Source organism: Rhinolophus hipposideros (genome assembly GCF_964194185.1).
Source record: "Rhinolophus hipposideros genome assembly, chromosome: 3".
Taxonomy (NCBI): Eukaryota; Metazoa; Chordata; class Mammalia; order Chiroptera; family Rhinolophidae; genus Rhinolophus; species Rhinolophus hipposideros.
In genome coordinates this window covers 39970354-39994918 of record NC_138049.1, presented here as the reverse complement: position 1 = coordinate 39994918, position 24565 = coordinate 39970354, and the positions used below count along the sequence as shown (strand labels likewise).

The following is a 24565-nucleotide window of genomic DNA, read 5'->3' as shown; positions in this document are numbered from 1 at the left end:
AGTCTTTATGAATACAGGCTCTATTAGAACAGGTATTCAGCTTCCTGCAGTACTATTTTTCCTGACAGTCATGCATTTTTCATTGTCTAGTCATTCTGAATTTAAAGTGGATTGAGTGTCCTTTTAAATGCATAAACAAAGATGAAAATATGTACCATAGTCTCCTCTCCATTTCTGCTACTAAAATTCTGGGAACTATGTATTCTATGTTAGAATGCATCTGGTGTGCTTTTCTATATACTACATGAATAACCAACAGCTCATTGTGCAGAATTTCACCCTGTACCATATTTAGCATCATTTTTGCAAGATAGCACCTTACCAGGCTTGTTCAGAAATGCATCAGAAAATAGCTTATTAATCTCATTGTCTAACTAGCAAATGGAATACACTAAAAATGAGGTTGTTTTTGTCTTTTTGGGCTAGTAGTTTTTCAAGATAGGATGAATGAACCATTTTTCAAATCTTCTAAGACTTCACTCTTCATTTATACATAGTTGTTCATTTGTAAATTTTTTCATTCGTTCATTCTGTATTTATTAAGAATCTATTTCCTTTCCACCCAGCAGTCCTCAAGGTACCAGAAACATAGAAATGAATAGAATCCATTTCCTTCTCAGGAGCTTATGAGTTGCACAGTATGGGGAGTACAAGGAGAAACAGGAGTGAGCAGAGGAGGACACTTCACTCAGCCTTGGGGACCAGGGAGTGACCAAGGGAGGCTTTCTGGGGAAGATGGTGCTTTAACACTATGAGGAGTTAGGTGAAGGGACCACAGATCTATTTGGTGGTTACGCATGGGGAGAAAAAGTATGAGGAATAAGGCAACAGTAAATAAACTGAAAAGATCCTAAAACAAAGAGAATGGTAGAGGGAACATTCTGGAAGCAAAGCACCAAAAAAATTGTCCTGCGATAAAAGAGAACAAAAGAGAATTTGATGAAAGGAAGATAGTGAATGGGGTAGGGAGGTGGAATAAGAACAGTGTCAATATCTAGGTTTATTTATATTTTTATTCATTTACTCATTTATTTTACTTTGGTAACTCCAGTAACTTAGCTCCGGTGTGCAGACTGCAACAAAAGCTACAGTAGTATCCAGTCTCATGAGCGAATCTGATAAAAGGGACTTTCCATTCCTTCCTGTTTTACAAATCATGTTTGTTAGCATGACAGATAAAATCACAAATTACATCTTCTATCAAATCATACCAGCAGCAGCTGAATGACATGGCCTCTAATTAAAAGCAGAAATTGAATACAGCAGATTTGCTGTTTTGTTTGGCTGAAGAAACAAGAATAGGCTTGTTTTGTCTTTTTGTTGAAAGATACACATCACAGATGACTTGGTGGAAGAGTTTTCATCAATCAGCCTGGCTGGCTTTTTTTGTCTTCACCTTTCCTAGAATGTTTCTGAAGTCCAGCTACTTAGGTTCCTAGCACTGTGCTCTGTGCCCTTTCTGAGGGCAAAGAGTATTTTTTGACAGCACAATGATGGTATAGCATAGTAATTAAGAAGTTGAAATGTGGACTCATCTGATCTAGTTTCCATCCAATCTCTTCCCCTTGCTAGCTCTGTGACTTTGGGCCAGTTGCTTAACCTAAATATCAGTCTATTTATCTATAAAATGGAACAATAATAATATCTGGCTTATAAAGTTACTGTGAGGATTAAATAAGATTATATATATTTTATCTATATTATATATAGATATAATATTAATATTATAATTAATGTTAATATTAGAGGATTAAATCAGATTATATATTATATATTATATATATAAAATATTAATATATTATATATATTAATATTATATATAATAAGATTATATATAATAAGATTGTATATATGTATATATATACATATATATATACACACACACATATATATAAATATATATATATATATATATATATATATGTCTAAACTCAGGACTTGGCACATAGTTAAAAACTTATTAAATGTGAATTAGTATTGTTTCACCTTACCTGCCTCCATTTTTTCAGTAAGATATTTGGGAACTCAGCTCCAAAATCTTGGTTTATTAGCTCCCCAATGACAAAGATTGTCTCAGTTATCTTTGCATATGTAGTGCCTGGCATGTAGGAAGGCTGTTTATGGCATATATATATCAGAAGGACAAAAATTTAATTTTCTTAGGTAAGTAATCTGTCTTTTATTGTGGTTTGATTTTGTTCAGGAAAAGCACAGAATATTGCCAAAGTTTCAGATACCATGGGTTGTAAATTAAGGTGCTGTACCAATTTCGAGGTTATAGCAGTAGTTTTCACTCTTTTTTTCTCAAGAAGACACACTCCATACACAACTCAGTTTCAGGGACAACTCTCTGGTATATGAGCTGTAACTCTCCCCATTTCTCTTCTACTTAAGGATGTGAGTTATTATGCAAATAATCAAGAGTGACCCTATGAGAGGATAGTCATGAATCCCATGTAAATTAATTTTAAATCATTTTACATGTTATTTTTTTAACTAGCATTGTTATTGTTATGTGGTGATTAGATCAAACTTCTTCAAATAATTCTCTGAATTCTTCAAATTTCTTCAAAGTCGACAACTTTATTTCTCTTACTCTCTGACCATGTATTCACCACTAACTATCCCCTCCATGAAATTCTGTGTTCCCTTAATTTCTATGACACCAGTATCGCTCTGATATTCTTCACTCAGTAAAAACTGATTTTTCAAAGGCTGGCCATGACTACAAATCATCTCCCATCAGTCCTCATTCTCTCTACCCTCTAAGCAACATTTACTATTACAACTATTCCCTCCACGAAAGTCTCTGTTTCCTTGGCTTCCTTAACACCAAGAACTTTCCTGATCTTCCAGGAAAGTGGCTTTTTAACCACTTCCGACTCCAATGATGTGCCTCTTCTTTCTCCTGTAGCCCCAGTCTGGAGATTCCCCAAGAATTTTCCCTAGGCCCTCTTATTCTCTCTCCTATTCTCCCCTCCTTGGTGGTATCAATTTACAGTACTTTAGCCATCACTCTTATGTGTATAACCTCCCATATTTATCTCCTGGTTAACCTCCCTATCCAACTCTGATTCCATGATTCTAATACTGCTGGATCAGTCGGAAGTTCATCTGGCAGCTCAAATTTAATATATCAAGTTTATCAAATTTAATTTATTTTCCTACTAAAACCAGCTCCTTATCATGATTTTTCAAACATTATTTTTATTTTTCAGCTGCAGTTGACATTCAATATCGTATCAGTTTCATGTGTACAGCATAGTGGTTAGATGTTTATATAACTAAGTGATCCGTCTGGTAAGTCTAGTACCCACCTAACACCATACATAGTTACTACACTATTATTGACCACATTCTCTGTGCTGTACATACATCCCTGTGACTGTTGTGTAACTGCCAGTTTATACTTCTTAATCTCTTCCCTTTTTTCACACAGTCCCCTAACCCGCCTCCCACCTGGAAACCATCAGTTTGTTCTTTGTCCTTAACGTGATTTTTGTTAGTAATTTTTGTTATCTAATACTTCTCTTAGGCCAGTTTAAAAACCTTTCAGTTAATTCTGGTACTTCTCTTTATCTCTGCGTGGAAAAAGAAATATATCACCCTTCCATTTCAACAAACCGCGCCATGTTAACTAGTTCTACGTCTGCACTGTCTTTGAACGTCTCCATTTTCTGCTTCCTCTGACTGGTATTTCTCCGTTATAGATACCAGGAAGAGCATTGTATAAGCTTCACAGTCTGGGTGGTGATGGTGGGGCCGGGGCACAGAAGGTGTAGAAGCTGTAAGTATAATACACTGAGGTGGAAGAGAAGGAGATGCATCCCAGGGAAGAGAGGGCAGGGAAGACTTCTCACAGAGGGTGACGTAAAAGCAAGCTGGATCGTGAAAGATGAGTGGGAGTCAGACTGACAAAGGCAGGAGGAACGTTGTGGAAATAATGCGTGCAAAGGCACGCAGGCAGCGAAGACCATGACTCCTTGTTGAAGCCCACGGCATTGTGCAGGGCTGGAGCTCTGGGGGAGTAGTTCCCTTGGGGGCACACAATGGCAGAAGAGGAGGTAAAGCTCCAGGGGTGCTTTAGGAGCAGAGGGAGGACATTTACGGCTTTGTTTCAGTGATCGTTTCTGCCTAACAAACTACTGCAAACTTCATCCCCTAAAACAACAGCCATTGATTATTTCTCACAGTTCTCCAATTAGGCAGCAATCTCTGGGGATGTTTCATCTCTGTTCCATGTGCCACAGGCTGGCACAGTTCCCCGGGGGGCGAGAGGATCTAAGATCCTTACTCACATGTCTGGCATTTCAGCTAAGGCACCGGTGGCTGGCCGGGTCTCTTTCTTTTCACATGGTTTTTCAATATTTATTAGTCTAACTCAGGTTTTTTTTCACATGGAAGCTGAACCCTAACAGGGCAAAAAAATGGAAGCTGCCAAGCTTCTTAAAGCTTAGGCCCAGAAGTCACATGATATCCCTTCTTCTACATTCTGTTGGTCACAGCAAGTCACAAGACCAGCTCAGCTTCCAGAAAAGGAGAAATGGACTCCACCTCCCTCTGGGGAGTATGAATGTATGAATGTAGTATGAATGTATGAATGTAGTATGAATGTAGAAGGGTGGGAGGAAATGTTGGCAGCCATCTTTGTATACCGTCTACCACAGGCCTTACACATCACTGCATTGTTGTAGGATTTTAAGCTGCAGACTGACATTTTAAACTTACATGTTTAAAAATATCTCTTTGACTCCTTTATAAAGATTGAATTCAGGAGTGAACAAAATGTGATGGATACTTTTTTTTAAGTAATATATCACCAAATTGTCTGCCCAGGACTCTGTGCCCATTCCAGAAAGATGGATTCACATCTTTTATGGAGTAGGAAATATGTAACACTGCAAATCTCTGCCTAATGCTTTTTTTGTTGTTGTTGTTTAGAAATGCTATTCCTTGCTTATTTTATATAGCTGTTTCTATAAATAAACCAAGAAAGTCAGATGATTCTTTTGGGCAGGGCAGAAGCCTGCTTTGCGTTTCCAGGGGCTCTTCCTGTGTCGGAGCATGCATGTATAAGTGACCATAATTCCCATGCAAAATGAACCCCTTGGCTCTTGCCTCCAGTCCCCACTGCAGTGGCCTCCAGGGGCCTTTCCTATGATGAAACCATAGAAAATATTTACAGATGTTGACATGTTTCCTTCATGAATGACAGTTTTAATATGTAAGCCATTATAACTTGAGCAAAGGAGAGTGAATCTAGTGCTTACTAATGCCTCCTCGATCAAACAGAGATTCCAAATCTGGGAATAGAATGGAGATGGTCCTTCTGGATTTTTCAAGTATTTGTACAACCCATTCACTTAACTATTCCTTCATCCAAAATTTCTATCCATAAAGAAAACAGTCTCCTTTATTGGTATAGGAACCTGAGGATAAGGTTGGAATATAGTCTCTCTTGGTTAGCGTTCAGGTTTTCTCCCAGAGTTCTGAAGAGTTAGTTAATATTATAGTGGGCATCAGGATAGTGTTCATTTTCCCCCATAGTCTCTGGAATGCTGTGACTAGAAGCCAGGATCACTTGGAGAGATTTCATCTCAAATCCGAGTTTTACCACTTCTGAGTTATGTAACTGCAGACAAATGTTTCACCGCTCTAAGCTTTGGTTTCTTCCCCTGTAAAACCTCAATAACAATCGCACCTTCCTCAGAGGATTTCTATGATGGATTCAAAGTAAGACTATTTATTGCACTTAGCCCAATGAACAGCACAAGTGCTCAATACATTTTAACTGTTACTGTTTTAACAAACTTCCTGCTGATCTTTACTGTGTTTCTCTTTATTTCCCAGGGAGATGTTAATCTCCGTGGCTCTGGGCCAGGTGTTATCCCTCCTTATTTGTGGAATTGGCTTGACCAGCAAGTACCTGTCAGAAGATTTCCATGCCAATACACCAGTCTTCCAGAGTTTCCTCAATTACATCCTTCTCTTCTTGGTCTATACCACCACACTCGCTGTCAGACAAGGTAAGCATGCAAATACACCTGGAATATAGCTTGGTTTCTCTTTTACAAACATCAGGAAGAGTGATGAGCCATGGCCAGATAACTTTTTCATTCACAGCATCATAAGACAATTCAAAACTCCAAATCTCACTTTTCTGTGTTGCAGTCATCCAGTAAGCAAAATGAATGAATAAATCAGAAAGAAGCTTACGTTATGTGAATTCAGTAGGAAGTAGGAAATGCGTGTATAGGCAGAAATGGACAATTGCTCACTATTTGAATTCCTGTTAACACTCCTTGTACCCCTCTGAATCTAAACAGAATACTTCCCTGGAACCTGGAATAGGCCTATGCAGCTGTCTTAAGTGAAGAAAGCCCTAAGAATTACAGACAAATATATGTTCTTGGAGAAAGTGACACAGGAAAGATAAAAATCGTAAACACAGACAACTCTAGTAATAGCAAAGGAGAAAATAAAGAAAACTACCACAAATGGACAGGTGAGATGGTCTGTCTGAACTTAAAATAGCTAAGGCAATACAGCAAGTCCTCTAAGAGTCAATGCAAGAGAAACTTTTTAGGGGGCAATTGCAGTTGAAATCCTTGGAGTGTATCTCTGCAGAGTGTACCTCAGAGCCTTATGGTTATACCACTGGACTTGTGTGTACACTCTTATCTATGACCCAGAAATTGCCAACAATTTCCCCCCAAAGTAACTGTTGACTGTAAACTATGCATTGAAAAATAATCATAAACATGTTTGAAGACAATTATAGACCTTAGTAATAAATAAGGATACATGAATAGCTGTATACATTAATTGTACTAGTCATACTTTTTTTGAAACTTTTATAAGAACTGTTTATCAGTGTTTAGTTTTTACATTTTTTATTTGGATTTCTGTCCAGAATAATATTTCTTAATTATAATGATTTGTCCAGTACTCGATTTCCTCTTAGAGGGAAAATAAAAATGAACAAGTTGGGACTGAATTGTAGTATAACTTTGGATATATTTAAAGTATTGGAAAAGATAATTTCATTTAGTTCTCAAAAATATGTATTATCAGTGTTTGTTTTAATTAGCCCAGTACAAGGAGTAGAAATAAGAATAATAAGATTAAATGTAAGACAATTTTGCAATACTTTAGTATTACCAAAAAAAAAAGAAAATTCACAGGAAAGTGGTAAGTTTATCTTCTCTAGAGTATTTTAGAACCAAACATTCCAGACTATGAGAAGGTGAGTTTTAACTAGTCTTTGAGTTCTTGTCCATCTCACTTTCTAGGAGTCCAGAAATTTAAAAAAGCCTGCATCAGGACAAAAGTAAAATCAAGCCATTCTAAGAAACAGAATAATTTCACAGTCACAGATAGAGACAGAAAATCTTAGAAAACTTAATGTAGCAAAAGACTTAAAGTTAATAATAATATGTTCTATTGAGCCTTTATAATGTACCAGGCACCATGTATGTGAATTCTTTCTTTTAGTCCTTCAATCAAAGGAAATAGGTATTATTATAAAAAGTTTTCGAAGTGAGAATACTGAGGTTTCATCAGCCTTGGGAACTGGCTCCAGGCTATGGAACTAGGAAGTGTAAAGATCCAAGGTCCACTGAATGTCAGGGCTGTGTGCCTTTCTGGACCACCCTGCTTTCACCAGGTGAGGTCCAGGGGAGACAAGAAGAGAAAGAGAGATACTTTTGAGCAAAAGGAGGGTTTCTCCTGAATAAGAAACCAGCCCTGGAAGCAAGGTCTGGTGAGGCATAGCAGTGAAGTCAAGAGGATATGGTCTCAGTGCCGTGGGTGGGGAGAAGGCGGTACCACTCAAAGAGGCTGACAACTAGGAGCAGCAAGGAATCTTGAGGCTCTTTGGAAAGAGGACTGAAGAGGGCCTGAGGAAATTCTGTCTCTCTATCAGTGATGGAGAGAATCCATTTCTAAAAGGCTCGATCTGGAGATTTTTTGCCATTGCCTCAGATTATTGCTAACTTTGCTGACATATCTTTATTTGGGTGTTTATTCAGAATGTTTGTTTGTTTTAGTCTTCATCTTTAGAAGTTTTAATAGGCTGGCATTAAGCTAACATCTGGAAATCAACATAGTAATTGTGTTAATTTTGTGGAGGCTGATGCAGTACTATGTTCCTGAAACATAATAATCTCTTTCCTCATGCACCTGAGGATTTGAGAGGGAATGAACAGAGCAATGAGCAGAGGCAAGTCTGGTGTGTGCAAGGGAAGTGCTGTCATAACCACAGTCCCCCTTCCTTTCCCAGTGCTCCTGACAGCTCTCCCCAAAAGGGCTGCAGATTAGGACTCAGCAAGATGCCCATCTTCCCAGGTCTCCCAGCACAGCTGTCCCCTACCCTGCTGGTCTGTCATATTAAATTTGATGCCACTTTGAACACATAACAAGAAATTTTACTCAGGAACATATCTTTAAACAAATCTCTCTTTATAATTTTAATAATACAACTTCTAAAAAATTATGATTGTTACATGTGAACACAATGTAATCAGGGCAAGAATCCCTTCAAGAGCATTAAGGGTGACGTGATTACAAACGCCTTGTGGAAATTTGACTCGAAAGTTAAAGGTATTCTCTTTATTGAATTTGCATTGCCCTGCAACAGGTTCTCGTAGCAGTTCCAGTATAATTCCAGTTCAAACTGGAGTTTTGAACTTGCCCCTGATTATTCATTAGTTCCTATAGAAATCTGAGTACATCTTCCTTTAAAAAATTGTATCTTGTTGAACAAGTTTTAAGTCTTGCACTGTCCTTAATTGGAGCCTAGTTTTTATTCTAGATGATTATAAAATTCAAAAAAAAAATCTCATAACAAAGAACTTCAGTAATAAATTTTGTAAAACGAACTGTACTTCAAAATATTAGTTCCATTGACATTGTATCAAGATTGAAGCTGTAGATTCAATTTAGATAGCTATTACTTCAACAGGTTCATTGTAACCACTTTTGAGAAGTTATTCAGGCAATTAAAATGGATCAGTTGAATTGTATGCACAAAGTAGGGTCAAGAATTAGAAAGAAAAACTCAGTCCTCCTTCTGTGTGACTTTCCTTTATTCTCACACTATTACCACACTTAACATTTCTGACGCTAAGTGTGTGCAGGTTTTTCCCACACCGTGCAGTTCTGCTACCCCAGCTGGGGGTCCTACAATTTAACTCATTTCCGACACATATCCCACAGTTAAGGGCTCAGTCCCAGGAGATTGCTTCCCCTTATTCAGATGCCAATTACTTCTGACTGATAGGCTATAAATCGAAGTTTCTCACAATCTGCTTCTCAGGCTTGGTTAATTTACTAGAGCCTCTTACAGGGCTCAGGAAAACAGTTTACTTACTGTTGACCAGTTTATTATAAAAGGATATGAGGAAGGATGTAGGTGAACAGCCAAATGGAGGATATGGGTAAGGCAAGATATGTGCAGCTTCCATACCTTCTCTGGACACACTACTCTCCCAGCACCTCCACGTGTTCACCCCGACACTGTCTGAACCCTGTACTTTGGGGATTTGTATAGAGGCATGATCAACCACTAACTCCATTTCCAGCCCCTCGCCCCTCTCTGGAGAATGGAGAAGTGAGGCTAAAAATTCTAAGCTTCTAATCATGGCTTGGACTTTCTGGAGAGCAGCTCCACCCAGGAACCACCTGGAGTCACCTCATTAGAACAGAAGACATTCCTATCACCCTGGAAATTCCGAGGGATTTAGGAACAGTGTCAGGAACTAGGGGAAAGGCCAAATATTAGAACAAAAGATGTTCCTAGTGTGCTTATCACTAAGGTAATCACGAGAGTTTTAGGAATTTTGTACCAGGAACTAGGGGCAGGGAAAAAAAAAAATATATATATATATATAATATATGTATATATTATATATATATATATTATATATTGCACAATATATATTGTGCACAATATATTGCACAATATATATTACATATTATCTCACAAGACTATAACTAGGAAAATATAGTGAGGCTTCCAAAACCTTTTTGATTGGCCAAGGAAATTCTCACAAGAAGACTCTTCTTTTTATCTACTTTTTTTCGTTAAAATTCCATGTAATGCTAGCTGAAATTACGAAGCAGAGAAACACAAAATGCAAAGACTCTATAAAGAGGAGCGATGAACAGTTTGAAGTCCAACTGAAACAAATCCCATCGGTGTTGTGAAAGCAAGAAATATGACAGGCTTTTAAAAATAAAGGTGAAAATAGTATATGTTTCTTATCAAGAAAAAAATATGTCATCAAGCTTTTTGTCCATGAGCTTTTTCTTATCAGCTATTACAAGAATCCTACTGCTTCTCAGAACTACTTTCAGCAGTTCTTCAATAATAGATGCCTATGGTTCCTCTATTGGCAATTTTTAATTTCTAAGTGTGTATAAACCACAAAGTTTTTAAATAGTAATTTCTTCCTCCTTTTCTTCTTCTGCCATTTTTGTCAGTTCTTGTCTCTCTAATTCCTCTTTATTTTTGCTTCAACAATTTACTCAGTGATGAGGGTAGTAGGGATTGTGGGGCAAAGGCAGGATGATAAGAGTCAAGACAAAACAAAACAAAAAAAACCTTTCATTCCTTGTTTTCTTCCTCAAAATATGGTGGTGAAAAAAATGAGTGTCAGTGATTAAATCATGAACAAGAATGAGAAATGTCTGCTTCTTTTTATATGCATGCCCTGGAAAGAAAAGAAAATGTTGCTACCGTTGATCATCATTAGATATAGTCCTGGTGACTGGTTTTATAAGTTTCGCTTTTTCATTGAAAGATATGTTTATAAGCTCTTCCAATTTCAAATAGAAGACAAGCTTCCAGCTAAAAGCCATTTGATGATCATTGCGTGCATTTTACTTTGCAGCAAATTCTTGAAACATAGACATTAAAGTATTTATTGAATCATTTATATATTTCTTTGAGTCAGTGTGAAAATGAAACAAGTCTCTAACAGTGCACTCATAAAAACATTGCCATGTGTACTCTCTTTGATTATTTTTTTCTGAAGAGACAACACTGAAAAGTAAATGTTTGCCTTACTTTTCATGAGAAATATTTTCATTTTGACCATTAAATTTCAGAGGACAGAAATCCTAGAGATCTAGTTTTAAATTTTGGTTCTAAGTGGGGAGGCTGAAGAAATGAACTCAGCTCAAGTATTTCAAGCGATGACGCCCCATCTCCATCGTGTCCCCCCCCCCCCGCAGAGTACTCAAGTAGGGCAGGAGAGATGAGAGAAATATATAAAAATGACAGCCTTTTCTACATACAACAGATGGATGCAGCTCATAGCCCAATGCTCCAGTCCCACAGGCCTCAGCTTTTTAAATGAATGTTCGTCCCAGAATTTGTGCCCAAAAAGTATTCCTCATTTTGGTGGTGGCTGGAGAAGCATTCATCAGAAGGTAATTATGGCCCCTTCTAATCCCAGACAGCCTTCACATTGATTCTCTGCAGACTATACTTTTATACAGTTACATAGACTAAATTCTCAATTGCCAATGTTGCAAGATTAAAAGTACATATGTCATTAGAGGAAATGAAAGACTTCATACAAAATAATATTGACCTCTCAAAGAGCTACACAGAGTCTTGGAAGCTTAAGAATCTGGTATTCACAGTATGTTAGACCTTAGAGTCACCTGGAGATCTCACCTTCCCAGTTCTGTTAGTATTGCTCTGCCTCTGTGAATCTTGGCCCCTTGCGTTTTTTGGAATTTTCTTTGCTCAAAAACACAGGCGAGAACAGTGAAAAGAGTTAAAGCAGAAGCCAGGATTTTCTCGGAGCAGAAGCCCTAGTTCTGCTCGTGCACAGCTCAGTTTCCAACTCTCTGGATAACCTTGACTAAATCATTGAGAAGGGATTGTTAATGGGTTGGCAGAATACGAAAGCACTTGGCAAATGTAAACACTGAATTATAACTCCCTTGGGAGTCATGGGGGAAATATTAGTGTCACTTACCTAAGTCTGTGTGAGGTAGTATGCATTGGAGCTTCATCAAAAGCCTCCCTTGTGGGAAATTACTTGGCAAACCTCCATTCCTATTGCTTGTCAAGTTGCATTTATTTTTGCCTCTTAAACGTGATCGTGGAGTTTTAGCCCCCATAGTATAGAAAGGTTTTACTTCTGAGATGTATCCTTGGTAGACATTCCATGGGAATTATGCTAATGTTGTCAGGGAAAGGGAAAGAAAAGGGAGTTGAGGGTTCACATACAAACCATGCTGGGAATTGGTAGAGAACAATCACAGGAGAAAATTAGAATCCAGTTCTAGCAAAACTGCCTGCCAGTATAGGGAGCAACTGGAACCCTCATGTACTGCTACTGGGAATGCAGAATGAACTGACACTTTGGAAAACAGCTTGGCAGTTTCATATAAAGTGAAAATACACTTACCATACAACCTATCAATCACATTCTTCTAAGAGAAATGAAAACATAATGTTCATACAAAGGACTGTATGCAAATATCCGTTGCAACTTTATTCACAATCACCAAAAATTGTAAATGCTCATCAACTTGTGAAAAGATAAACAAATTGTGGTAAATTCATACAATGGAGTACACTCAGCCATCAAAAGGAATAAGCGACTGATATGTGCAATGGTATGGATTAATCTCAAAAACATGCTATGTGCAAGAAGCCAGGCATGAAAGCTTACATACACATTGCATAATCCTGTAATGCATTGTACTGTGATGTTCTGGAAAAGGCAAAACTACTAAGGTAGAAAATAGGGCAGTGGTTGCCAGAGACTGGGAGCAGGGAGGAGGAGATTGACTGCAAAGGGACACGAGGGACTTTGGGAGGTGATGTGAATGTGCTCTATATTTTGATTGTTGTAGAGGTTACATTGCTGTATGCATGTATCAAAACTCTTCAGACTGTACACTTAAAAGGAGTGAATTTTGTTACATGTAAATTATGCTGTAATACTCCTGACCAAAGGCGGGGGGTTGAGGGGGACAGAGAATTGACTCTTTACTATCAGTCCGTGGTTGCCACAATGACATAAAGAATGTATCATTGGGCTCAGTTTCCAATATGTAGCTATTTCTTCAGTCACTTTTGGATGTTAGGAAGATCATTAAAACTTCCTACTTTGTTTTAGCATGCTATCAGACCACAAGAATGAGTACAGTTTCCCCCCAAAATGTACGTAACCCAAGGAACTTGCTAGAGGGACAGAAACTGTTATTGATCAAGCTCGTAATCCCTTAAACAATGGAAAAGTACACACATTCCATACATATGCAGTGCTTAGAGGGTGATTTTGCACCAAATCAAGTGTTCCACAGTCTTAATCGAACTTATAATATCCAACAGCACATGTCCTGTTGTGCTAAAGTAGATGAATCTCAAACAGAATAATAACTTACCCAGAACTTTCAATATCACTTAGCACTATAGGTGACTTTTAGAGTGAAGGAAAATGAGATGAATATGTAAAACCATCTTCTCTTAATGAATCCTCATGAAAACTTACACGCATACGCACACACCCATACTTGTACACTTTTTAAACATCCCTCATTTCCCGTACCATATACTTTATTAACGGATGCCCTCTGATTCTTTCATTCCAAACAGCATATAAGCTGGAGGGAAGTATTATCTTTCTGTTTTATCTGGAGTCCCTGTTGGCTGTTAATTCTCAAAATCTTTAAGTGTTCATCTTTCCATGCTGAGCGCTGGCATGGAGCAGTGCTCATTCCTGGCACGCTCTAGCATTCATGGGGGAGATTGAAGGGTGGTTACAAGATGATAACTGTATTGCCTGAAGGAGATAAGTCCCCTTCTGCCAAAATAATGCTTTTTATGTAATTAGTGTAAAAATTCAGAGGAATAGAGTTTATCCTTACAATCATCTTTCTCATTAAAAAAGAATCATAATGGAAGAACAAAGCAGTTCCTGCAGTGAACCGAATTGCTTTCCCTAAGTTTTCATTAAATCAGAGACTCAGCAGTTAGCCATCTTGCAGACACTATTGCAGTCTGCTACAGGAGATTTTCAGGGAAAAAGAAAAAATATATTAAAAAACCACATTTTTCTTTTTCTTCACAGGATTGCATTGTGATTATCTTTAGATCAGCATTCCCTATCTATGCAATTTTTAAGCATCTGGTTTCACTGGTTTCAATTCCTGAGATTTTTGAGGACAGGAAAAGGATCACGTATCTCACCAAATTTAAATGTAATGCTTGCAAATGGTGGCTTCTGACTACAAGTTGGAGAGACCTGACTCCTTTAGTGACCTATATGAGAGAAAAAAAGAGGGGAAATGGCTCCCAAATAAAAGAAAATGCGATCAGAATTTGTTTCTGACCATTTTTTGGTACTATTTGACCCTTCTTTCTGTGAAACAGAATAAATATTACTTACTTTTTGCCTCTAACTTCCTAATTAGTCATGTCTATAAAACATCTATCTTTAAGAATCATATTTAGAATTATTACTTAAGTTTACTAAATTAAAATATAATTTTAAACAATTAAGGTCTAGAACTTTTTCTGTTTCTCAATTCAATCAACACTCAACGGCCATTGAGTCATTCCAGTAAGTTTTCATAGCTTACGTTGCATTTCTTCATTTTGTAAGTCAGGACAATAATAATAACTGTCTTGCAGGTTTTGTGTGGATTAATGAGGTGGTGATGCATTTGGAAAACTATCAGTGTCAGGCATAGAAAAAGCATTCAATGAATCTGATCTGCCATAATTAGATTTGCTTAATAAATATTGATTCTTCTCTCCAGCAAGTTGGATTTCACACATGTAACCCTTAATTTGAATACATTCCACCATGAGCACTCTGCATTATTCCAGCATTTATGTTCTCCTTGTTGCTGGATGTCAGAGTAGGCACTGGTGTGATTCATAGAGGCATCAAAAAGAGGAGGCATTTTAGATGCTGTCTTACCTCTATGGTGTCTAATGTGAGTGAGGGAACTCACTGATATAATCTTTATACTACCACCCTCAGGGTGTTGAGTGGGGCTTCTTTTGCCTGAGAAAGCCAAGCCCACAGAGACACTGGGCACCCAAAATTTGTTCAGAAGGATCCAGAGCCACCCTTCTACTTTCAGGCATAACTTCTCTCAAATAGTACAAACTATGAGAGATTGGGATGGGAAACAGAGGGGTTGCCAAAGGAAAGAGTTGAAAAAACCATTCCCCAGGCCAGTGCCTGTTCCAGAAACGAGGGAATCTTTTGTTCTAGAGTTCTGATTATGACTGTGAAATATCAAGGCAGAATTGCTTCCCACCCTTTCTCTCTCCCTTGACTTTGTGTGTGTGTTTCCTATCTCTTCTCCTGTTTGCTCTCTTTACCCCAGCCTTTTCCCTCTCACACAACCAGAACTGATAGACAAATGGGAAGAAAAACAATCCCATTCTCTTTACTGAGACAGGACTGTCATTAAAAATTCAGACTTTGCAGAGCAGATCCAGATTTAGTTTAAGCCATGTCTATAAATAACCACTCCAAGTTACCATTCTTTTCTCAAGAGAAGGCTCAGAGCACAAGGACACCAATTAAGATCAAAGATGTTGTAAACCAAGCTTGACTACCTTTTTCCTGTATGTGTTTATCCCACAACACACACACAGTGCATCTGTGAACTGCAACCAACTCAATATGCATACAGAAAGCAAAGCAGATCCAAAGCAGCTGTGAAATCACATTCTTATTTCTCCTGCTGACTGAGGTACCTGCCAGCTGGAGAAGTTGAGGACAAAGAAGTGTGGTGTGACCAAAACTAGGAGAGGATAGCATTTCTGTCCCTGATAATTACCAACAAGGAATGAGTTCTCGGGACAAGGGCCATGGATGTTTTAAAAGATCCTATCATTACAATCGTAGGGATTCTTCAGACGCATTCCCAGAGGGCTCGTTGGGTCACTATTTTATAACCAAAATCCCAAATCTCCATCAATTATTTGGACTAATCAAGGAGCAGCATGTCTCTTTGAAGACCATTTCAATGGAAACCATAAGAAATCTATCAGCAGAGATCGAGTCTTACTAATGAACTATTTTTGTATGGACAAGAATTGTCCTTGGATGAGCTCATTAAAAGGAATCTCGCTCCCATTTTTGTCAGGGTACGCACATTTTTTCTATTTCAATGTTGAAAACTAAAGTCAAGGTGGGAGAGGGAAAAATTAAAAACAATCAAAGATAAAAATAATTAAATAAAAAATAAAGAGCTAAAAAATGCCCCAAGAGGGCACACTTATAGAGGGCTACAAAGCCAGGGAAGTGGCTGTCATCATGTCATCCTCTAGATGAGAAGAAGGTTAGGACACTCTGTCACAGATCATGGAGCCATTGCTCAATAATCATGATCCATTGTCACAGATCATGGAACTATCGTCCTGCAGGAAGAGCACTCCGCAGACAAATTCAATAGACTACTGGGGCCTCACCAAATCCAACGCAGCAGGTTCTATACCTATAAGCACATTTCAACTTTTGGCTTTAGTAGATGTCATTCGCTGAGGTCGAAATTTCCAGCTGTGCTGTATTAAACTCAGGACCATTATAGCACTGCTTTAAGCAAGCTATTGATTTTAAACTTTTTGTCAGACTAAAAGTAACTAAGTTCACTCAGAAGCGAGCAAAGAACTCATCTTCTAAAAATAAAGTTAAGGAACGTGGTAACTTCGTTTTAACAGAGAAATGTGTGGGCAGAGCTTATGTAAGTGTCAGAAATGGAGACAACTCTGCACTGTTGAAAATTATAAGTTTCATGGAAACATGGAAACATGGAAACTCATGGAAATTTAATAGATCTCAACCTCTGATTTCTAATGCTTTGACATCAGATATGCCGAGTAATTTAGACACCTGACAGGACAGTCACTGTAAATGTGTTCCTACAGTGAGAGTGCCTCTTAACTGATGGAATCAACATGGCGCACAAGCCAAGGATGCAATCCCTCCCTAGACGACAGAGTTTTATAGTTTTAATTCTGTCCATGATTACTTCATACTGAACCCTCTTGAAGGCTCTCACCTGGTTACATCTTATTCAGATTTCTTTTATCTAAATTTAAGTTACCTTACCTTTCTCAGTCACCTATTTATTCCTTCATGTATTCACTCATGCGTATTCCATTCATTCAGTCAGCAAATGCATTTTGAGGGCCTTCATGTAGGTACTGTATTACGAGGTACGAAGGATACCTAAGTGAGTAAAGATAATCTCCCTTTTCCACCCCTTCTAAGCTACAGACAAGAACAGGAGGGTAACAAGGAAAAGGTCCCTGGAATTTCAAGACGACAGATCTGAGGGCCTTGCTTTTTCTTATATCCACCACATCTTCATTCCAAAAGAATTTACTTCTCCTGTGTCAGCCATTTCACCCCTTTTTTTCCTCCATCCACCACCAGTCTTCCCTTTCTCAATTATTCACAGAAGAACTCATTACAAGCAGATAGAGTCAATGCATTGCTGTTTCATGGTTTTCCCCTTGGCCTTCCTTTAATCACACACACATCCTTTGCTCCAGACCCTGACTTCACATTAAGGAGAGGAGCCTCTGTTCCTGCAGTCCCTGCACCACCACCACGCTGTCTTCCTGGGACAATACAGCACAGACGTCATCCACCTCCTTAACTCAAACTTAGATGAGGTGACTTCTTGGCTGCCAGACTTTCTACGAGATAGAATAGTTGGCTATTTTTATAATTATTAGTGACTTCCAAGACCCTCAAAGTTCTGCTCTCCTCTTACAAGCAGTTATATATGGATCGCAGGTCTAATCCCTTTGTCTAACTTAAATGATTCTTCTGTGTAGTGGCAAATAGTCCTTTACTTGTCTGGCTTTATCCCTTTAAGAAGTCCTTCACCCTTCTGGTGATTTGGGGATGTACTTTCAGCACTTGTTGGTATATGAACTTAAGCTCTTCCCAAGTTTCTAATCACTCCCATGAGATACTAGAAACCACAATAATTTAATGTTATAAAGTGAAAAGTAATAACACTGTGGAGAATATCAGAGTTCAAAGGCCTTCCCCCAGTATCTGTCAGAGGAAAGACTGCCAACCACTCATTGGGACGATTAGCATTTGTGGAGAAGCAGGATGGAAAAACAATGTCAGCCTCTTACTTTTGACCAACTAGCTCATCTCATTTTCTTCGTGTATAGTATACTCCATCCAGCAAGTATTCATCCCTTCTTTTTCAGGGGGTTGGGTTACCATTTTGTAATGTTCTCAAGGGGTAGATTAATGGTGCCTTTGATAACCAGGGTCACAGCATGGACAATTGCCAATAGTCCCAATTCATTTTCATGAAGTAGCACAGATAAATATCAAACTAAATGTAACAATGATTATGACTCCTTTGAATAAACAATTACTGTATTCTATTAATCTTGTTCCAAAATCCCTGATCTAAATCTATTTGTTCATGGCTTCATCTGAAAATTAGGAAAAGGTATCTCCCCCTAGTAAGTGTATTACCAACCATAGGTATCCCCTATGTATCCATGCAGTTCCCTTGATTAAAGTTTAAACATACTCAACAAACTAACTTAGAAAATTCCCATCATCTGTGGGTTTAAAGTTTCATTTGGTTGTGGAATATATTATATTGACTGATGTAAATTTGTCTTCGGTTAAATTTCACAAATATGCATTGACCCCATTGTGGACCAGACACCATATGTGACCTTTTCAGATACCCTCTCTCCATCTTCATCAGCTCTAGCCCTGCCTAAGTCAAGCCACCCATCACTTCTTACCACCCCCGAACTGCTCTGTCTCTGACACCTGCCACACCTTCATCACTGTAATCCTTCTGTTACAACTTTGTTTACTCTGATATAAAGGGCAGTAGTCAACCAGACTTTGGATGATCATGTAAATCCTTCTTTATTTGTGATTTATATTGAAATCAAAAATTTTAAAAACAGTTGGGGGAGGAATTGGTTAATAGAAGATGAATATTTTCCATATCCATGGAAATCAACGTGTACTACTGAGCTTTATTCTGTGAACCAAAACAAAGCCTTTTAAAAAAGATTCAGAGAAACTCAAAATCAAGATACTAGCTGTCTACTTGAACAAAAAGAGGCCAAAGATGTAATATTCTAGTTTCTGTTCTCTGAACAAGGTGTCTTCTAAAGTGCCTTGGATTTCAATCTAAAGTTGCCTTGGATTTCAGAGTGAGAGACATCGATCCTGATATAAAAAAATAAATAATATTTTAGGTACTAGTTTTATAAGAAGCAATTTTGGTTAATACTGTGTTCTGTATACAGCAATAGTGCTAATCTCAAAGAATTCCATTCGTCATTTAATATAGAACTTCTAATTGAAATCAACTCAATTTGGTTGAAAGTTAAAATAAATTGAAAGACCTAACCTCCTTAATAATAAATCTTCTGAACAAAGATCTTTCTTGGACTGCTTCTAAATCTGATACCTACTTTTTAAAAACTGCTAAATACTAGGAATAAACCATAGAAAACCAAGAGACTCTGAGACAATATTTAAGGTAACAATGTTATAGCCATTTTGAAAATGTACTTTTACTTTTTAAATTACACAAATAATTCATAGACATAAACATTGCATGTTTGTGTAAATATAATCTTTGTAAATACAGACGTAAATATGTTGTGGGGTTTTTTTTATAAAAGAGATTGTGCTTCCCACCCACCACATAAATCTCACTCACTTCTTCAAAGGAAATCTTTGCGAAATTTTCTTAGCCATCTTTCACAGCATTTTTTATGCATATACATTCATATACATAGTTATAACGTGTTTTTCATGTAAATAACATACATAATACATATTGTTTTGAAACTTTCTTTATTCATACAATAATATATCTTGGAAAAATTTCCATTTCAGTAAATGTACATTTATAGCTTTTAATTGTTACAATAATAGTATTGATAAACAAACAATTGGTGGTCATACAGATTGTTTCCAAGTTTGGATTATTCCACGTATTTTACAAGAAACATCCTTGTAGATATGTCTTTAAGTACATGTGAAAGTATCTTATAGTTTAAATTTCTAAAAATTTAAATGCTGAGTCAAGGGGCATTTTATATATTGGTTAATATCATCAAATTTCCCCGCCTCAAAAACTATTACCAGTTCAAAAGCCTACTAACACTGTTTCAGAATATCTGTTTCCCCACTTATTTATCAACGTTGGATATTATCAGAAATTTTTTGTCAGTCTGACAGTTTAAAAGTGTCTTATTGTTTTAAATTGTATTTCCTTACTAATCAGTGAAATGAGCATCCTTTTCTATTTATTGGCAAGATAAAATAACTTTTAAATCTTAAATTAAAAACATGAAATGATAATGATCTCTTCCAGTCTGTTCTTGGTGTAAGAGTAAGTCCCAGTGGACTCCTTTATGTCTTTCTTTTACTCAGTCTCTTGTTTTCATCTCCTCATGAATTAGTGCAAAGAAGGGAAAACAAATGAGCCCTATGATACCCTCTCCTGGAAGAATGCCACTGCCAGATCATTGGAGTAATAATATAGAAATTTATATCATCCATACGCCTTTTATAGCAGTGTAATTAGTAGGACTATTAATACTACCCAAGCCCAGCTTTCTTTACTGCTGTAAGCACAGCTTGTGATCACATAAATGACATCAGTAATAATCCTTTAGGGCATCATGTATACCAAAGCACTTGAGTCACTTTAGCTAGGGTTTAATCAAAATCTCCTCATTCAATAAAAACTTTCTTTTTGCTTAGAAAGCAGAGTATGAGGGATAACCCTTGGGCATTTTCCAACATTTAAATTTTGGATTCCAGGAGAGGTTTCCTTGGGTAAATGTGCCTGGGAAGAAAGGATTGGAGAGAAATAGAAAAATTTTAGCCATTGTCAGTGCAGAATTATACCTACCCGCCAAATATATCCTGCTTATTTTTATAGCTCAGTGTCATTTACCTAAGGTTTTATTCCCTCTTGTGGCATTTTTATTAGTTTAATCTAAAATATGTAGTGAGTTTTGTATAAATATATATGTTTCTTATCTGTTCTTCAAAAAGTCATGAATGTGACATGACAGTAGGTTCCAGGACTCGCAAAGCAGTGTAAATTAAAAACATGGTTTAGATGACTGGTGTGGGAATCAGGACAGTAAAATTATTATGTTGAAGGGTGGTCTCTGCTATGGTTATGTTCTCTCTTTAAGCAGGTCGATTTAATATCTCTGTACCCAGATTTCTTGGCTGATAAAAATGGGGATGACTATAAAATAAAAATTGTTTATTAAAATATTTTGCTAATTTTATGTGCTCAGAGATGGTGTCATTAAAATGTTGAAATATTTGAGAGACCATATTTAATACTATATGACTTTTTTAGGGTCAGCTATTAATTTACTTAAGCCAGAGCACTCAATAAAATTAGCCTATTCCAGGATGAGTAAGATTTTCTGAAGCAACCGGTGAAAAGTCCATTCCTTCAACTTGAATCATAGTTGACAAAGAGAAAATCACAATTAAAGGAGGGAGAAAGAAACAGTGCACAGTGAGTTTGTTTGATTTTTATGACCACGCTATGCACTATTTCAAGTACATCCCAAAGAAAGAAGAAAAAGGAAATAAGAATATACAACACAACTACATCATCTTTCAGCTTAAAACTAGTGTATAGGTCATTTTATAGATGAAGAAAATTAATCAGAGAGATGAACTAACTTATCAAAATTATCTAGTGTCTTCTGTTTCGGATATAGTTAGTCACAAAGATCATCACTCTAACAATAAAAACATACAATCATAGTTTTTCTGAGCCCACCAGAAAGCTAAGGAAGAAAAGAAATCTAAATATATGAAATCCAGAAAATTTCCTTTGTAAGAAAGAAAAGACTCGCGACTTCTTTCATCCCTTACAGAGTGACAAGAAAAGGAATCCACAAAGACAGATGTAAGAAAAAAAACAGCAAGGAACTTTAGGTTTTAATGGTCACGTGTGAGCTGGTGTGACAGATTATAATTTTAAAGGGCCCAGCTACAGAGCAGTTCACACATACCTGCAAACTCTGTTCCATGGGTCTTTGCCTGGTGCTGGGCATGTAGTATACCAAAGACTGAAAGGCAGAACAGAAACGCTGAGAGAGATTCTACCTGAAGTGTGTGGAGCCTCCCTAACTGCATGACAGTCATCCTGTGAATGTGGAGGGGAGTACTACAAGAGATCTGAGAGAAATGAGCTTGAGGCACTCCAGACTTTCAGCTGCCAAAGGTTGGAGGCATGCAAGAGAAGTGAGGGGAATCATTCTGAGACATTCCAAGCAGAGGAAGATTTCTATAGGTGCAAAAAGCCTGCTAGAGGGCAAAGAGATGTCCCCCAGTAACCCAAGTTAGTCAACTGAGCTGTAAAGTAAAGACACATTTTCAGTGGTTCAGAAAGTTGGCAGCTTGTTTATAAAATTCAAAGAGATCTCCAGAATCAAAGCTTGTTTATAAAATTCAAAGAGATCACCAGTTATTAAACCCTAAGTCCTGAAGAAGGGTAGGTACTGATCCTGTTTTCAAAATAGTTGAAGTCAGTAGTGAGCTAAGTGGAATTAAAGCTGTAGGAAAACCCAGTCTTGCTAATGAGATTGACTCAGTACCTCGACCAAGCAGCCTTTCATAAAAAAGAGACATTCTCTTTTTGAAAGTAAATATTATTTAGGTTTAATCTCTACTGTTAGTTTGTACAAAATATTCAGATATAATAAAAAATACTAGACAAGTGAAGAAGCAAGAAAATGTGACACCTGGTTAAGAGAGAAAATAATCAATAGAAGCAGACCAATGATACCACTGATGTTAGAATTATTGATGAGAACATAATAATAACTGTAATAAAAATTTTAAGTTCTAGAGAAAGAGCTCAACAATATTCATAAAGAAGTAGGGAATTTCACCAGAGACCAGGAAACTATTTTTAAAAGAGCCAAATAAGGAGTGCTAGAAATAAAAAAAACACAGTATCAGAAATGAAAAATGTAGGATTCAGCAGAGGAAAGAGTCTGTGAATTTTAAGTTAGGTCATTACAGAGTATCCAACTGAAATAGAAAAAAAAAGAGTGAAAAAAAGAGAAGAAAGATAAAATAGAATATCAGGACAATATGAAATGATCCAAAAGGCATTCAATTGAACTTCCATAACAAGAAGAGAGAGACAATGGGACAAAATAAATATTTGAACAGATAATAGCCAGGAACTTTTCAAATTTGTTGAAAGACATCAAATAGATCCAAGAAGCTCTGGATATCCCAAGCAAAATAAATGCAAAGAAAACTACACCTGTGTATATTATAATCACCTGCTAAAAACCAAAGACAAAGAAAAATCTTGAAAACAGAAAAGAAAAAAGGTATTAATACATTACACAAAGGGAAAAAACCTTTTCTCTAGAAACAGTAAGCATAGGAAGGCAACGTAACAACATTTTTTAAATGTTGAAAGAAAAATGAAAAAAAAACTGTCATTATATAAGTCTATAAACAATAAAAGTATCTTTTTAAAGTAAAGCGAGTAAAAGGCATATAGCTAGTAAGAAAAGTAGCTAATGTTTGAACCAAAGCCATGTAAATGAGAAGACTGTTTCTCACCAGTCAGCCCTGCCTATACCTTATTATATTTGTTGTGTATTGGCAGATGTCTTTAGCAATGCCAGCCTTTAAATGTCTGATTTTTACCATTTATTTCTGTTATAAATATAATAAATGTCTTGTAAAAATAAAATCAGTAAGAAGTCTAGGAAGAAAAATCAAAGTCCTCCTTTTCTACTTTTTACAAACTCAAATTGCAAATTAGAAATTAGAGAAGCATGCTCCATTGAGTAGCTCAACATGGCCCACTTTCCTTGATCTTATTTCGTAGACTTGTGATGTGAAAAGTCATAGAGAACCCTTGTCAACCCATCTCTGTTATGGCAGATCCTCTTTGGCAATAAAAATATGAAATTCAATATTTTGTGCAAGTTCAGGATATTCTATTTCTAACTCAAGGAAAACCATCAGAAAGAGCAAAATTTTCTTATAAATTTACCAAAATGAGATTAAGATCATTATTTGGGTTATAAAAGAAAGCAAAAAGTTGTATGGTTTCCTGCTGCCACAGAAAGCTGATATTCTGTAACTCCACATGAATATTCAGATGTATTCAAAGTTACTTATGAAGCCACCTCCCCTTCACAAGCACCACCACTGGCACAGGCATACACTTGTATATTACCAGCAAATATGGTTGGTGATTTTAAAAAATTACCATTTTGCAGTTTGTATTCACAACAGCATCTTAGGGCAGAAAATGAGAAATCACACCTGAAGGTTAAAAGAGGTGGTTTGTTTTGACTGAGCACATCAGCTCCACTTAAGAAAGTATCTGTACACACTACATGGGTCATATTTGGCTAATTTAATCTGAGGCAGAGCCAAGAAGGAAAATAACTTTGCTTGTTTATAGTGAGACTGATTAGAGAGAAAAACAAAAGTGTTGGTGGAGACTTGAAGATTCGCCTACGCCAGTTGTAGAATCTCCACTT

The 24565-nt window shown here is 37.0% G+C and overlaps 1 protein-coding gene across 4 annotated transcripts in view; it reads left to right on the top strand.

Annotated features, from left to right (window-relative positions):
• Positions 1 to 24565, top strand: part of SLC35F1 (solute carrier family 35 member F1) — a 385011-nt gene that overhangs the window by 225925 nt on the left and 134521 nt on the right. For 3 of the 4 annotated variants that reach the window (XM_081038689.1, XM_081038691.1, XM_081038692.1), the window contains exon 2: positions 5851 to 6026. In XM_081038689.1, coding sequence (XP_080894815.1) covers positions 5851 to 6026 — 176 coding nt within the window. Of the gene's footprint in view, positions 1 to 5702; positions 5734 to 5850; positions 6027 to 24565 lie in introns of those variants that run through there. The other variant, XM_081038690.1, reaches the window with a different exon arrangement.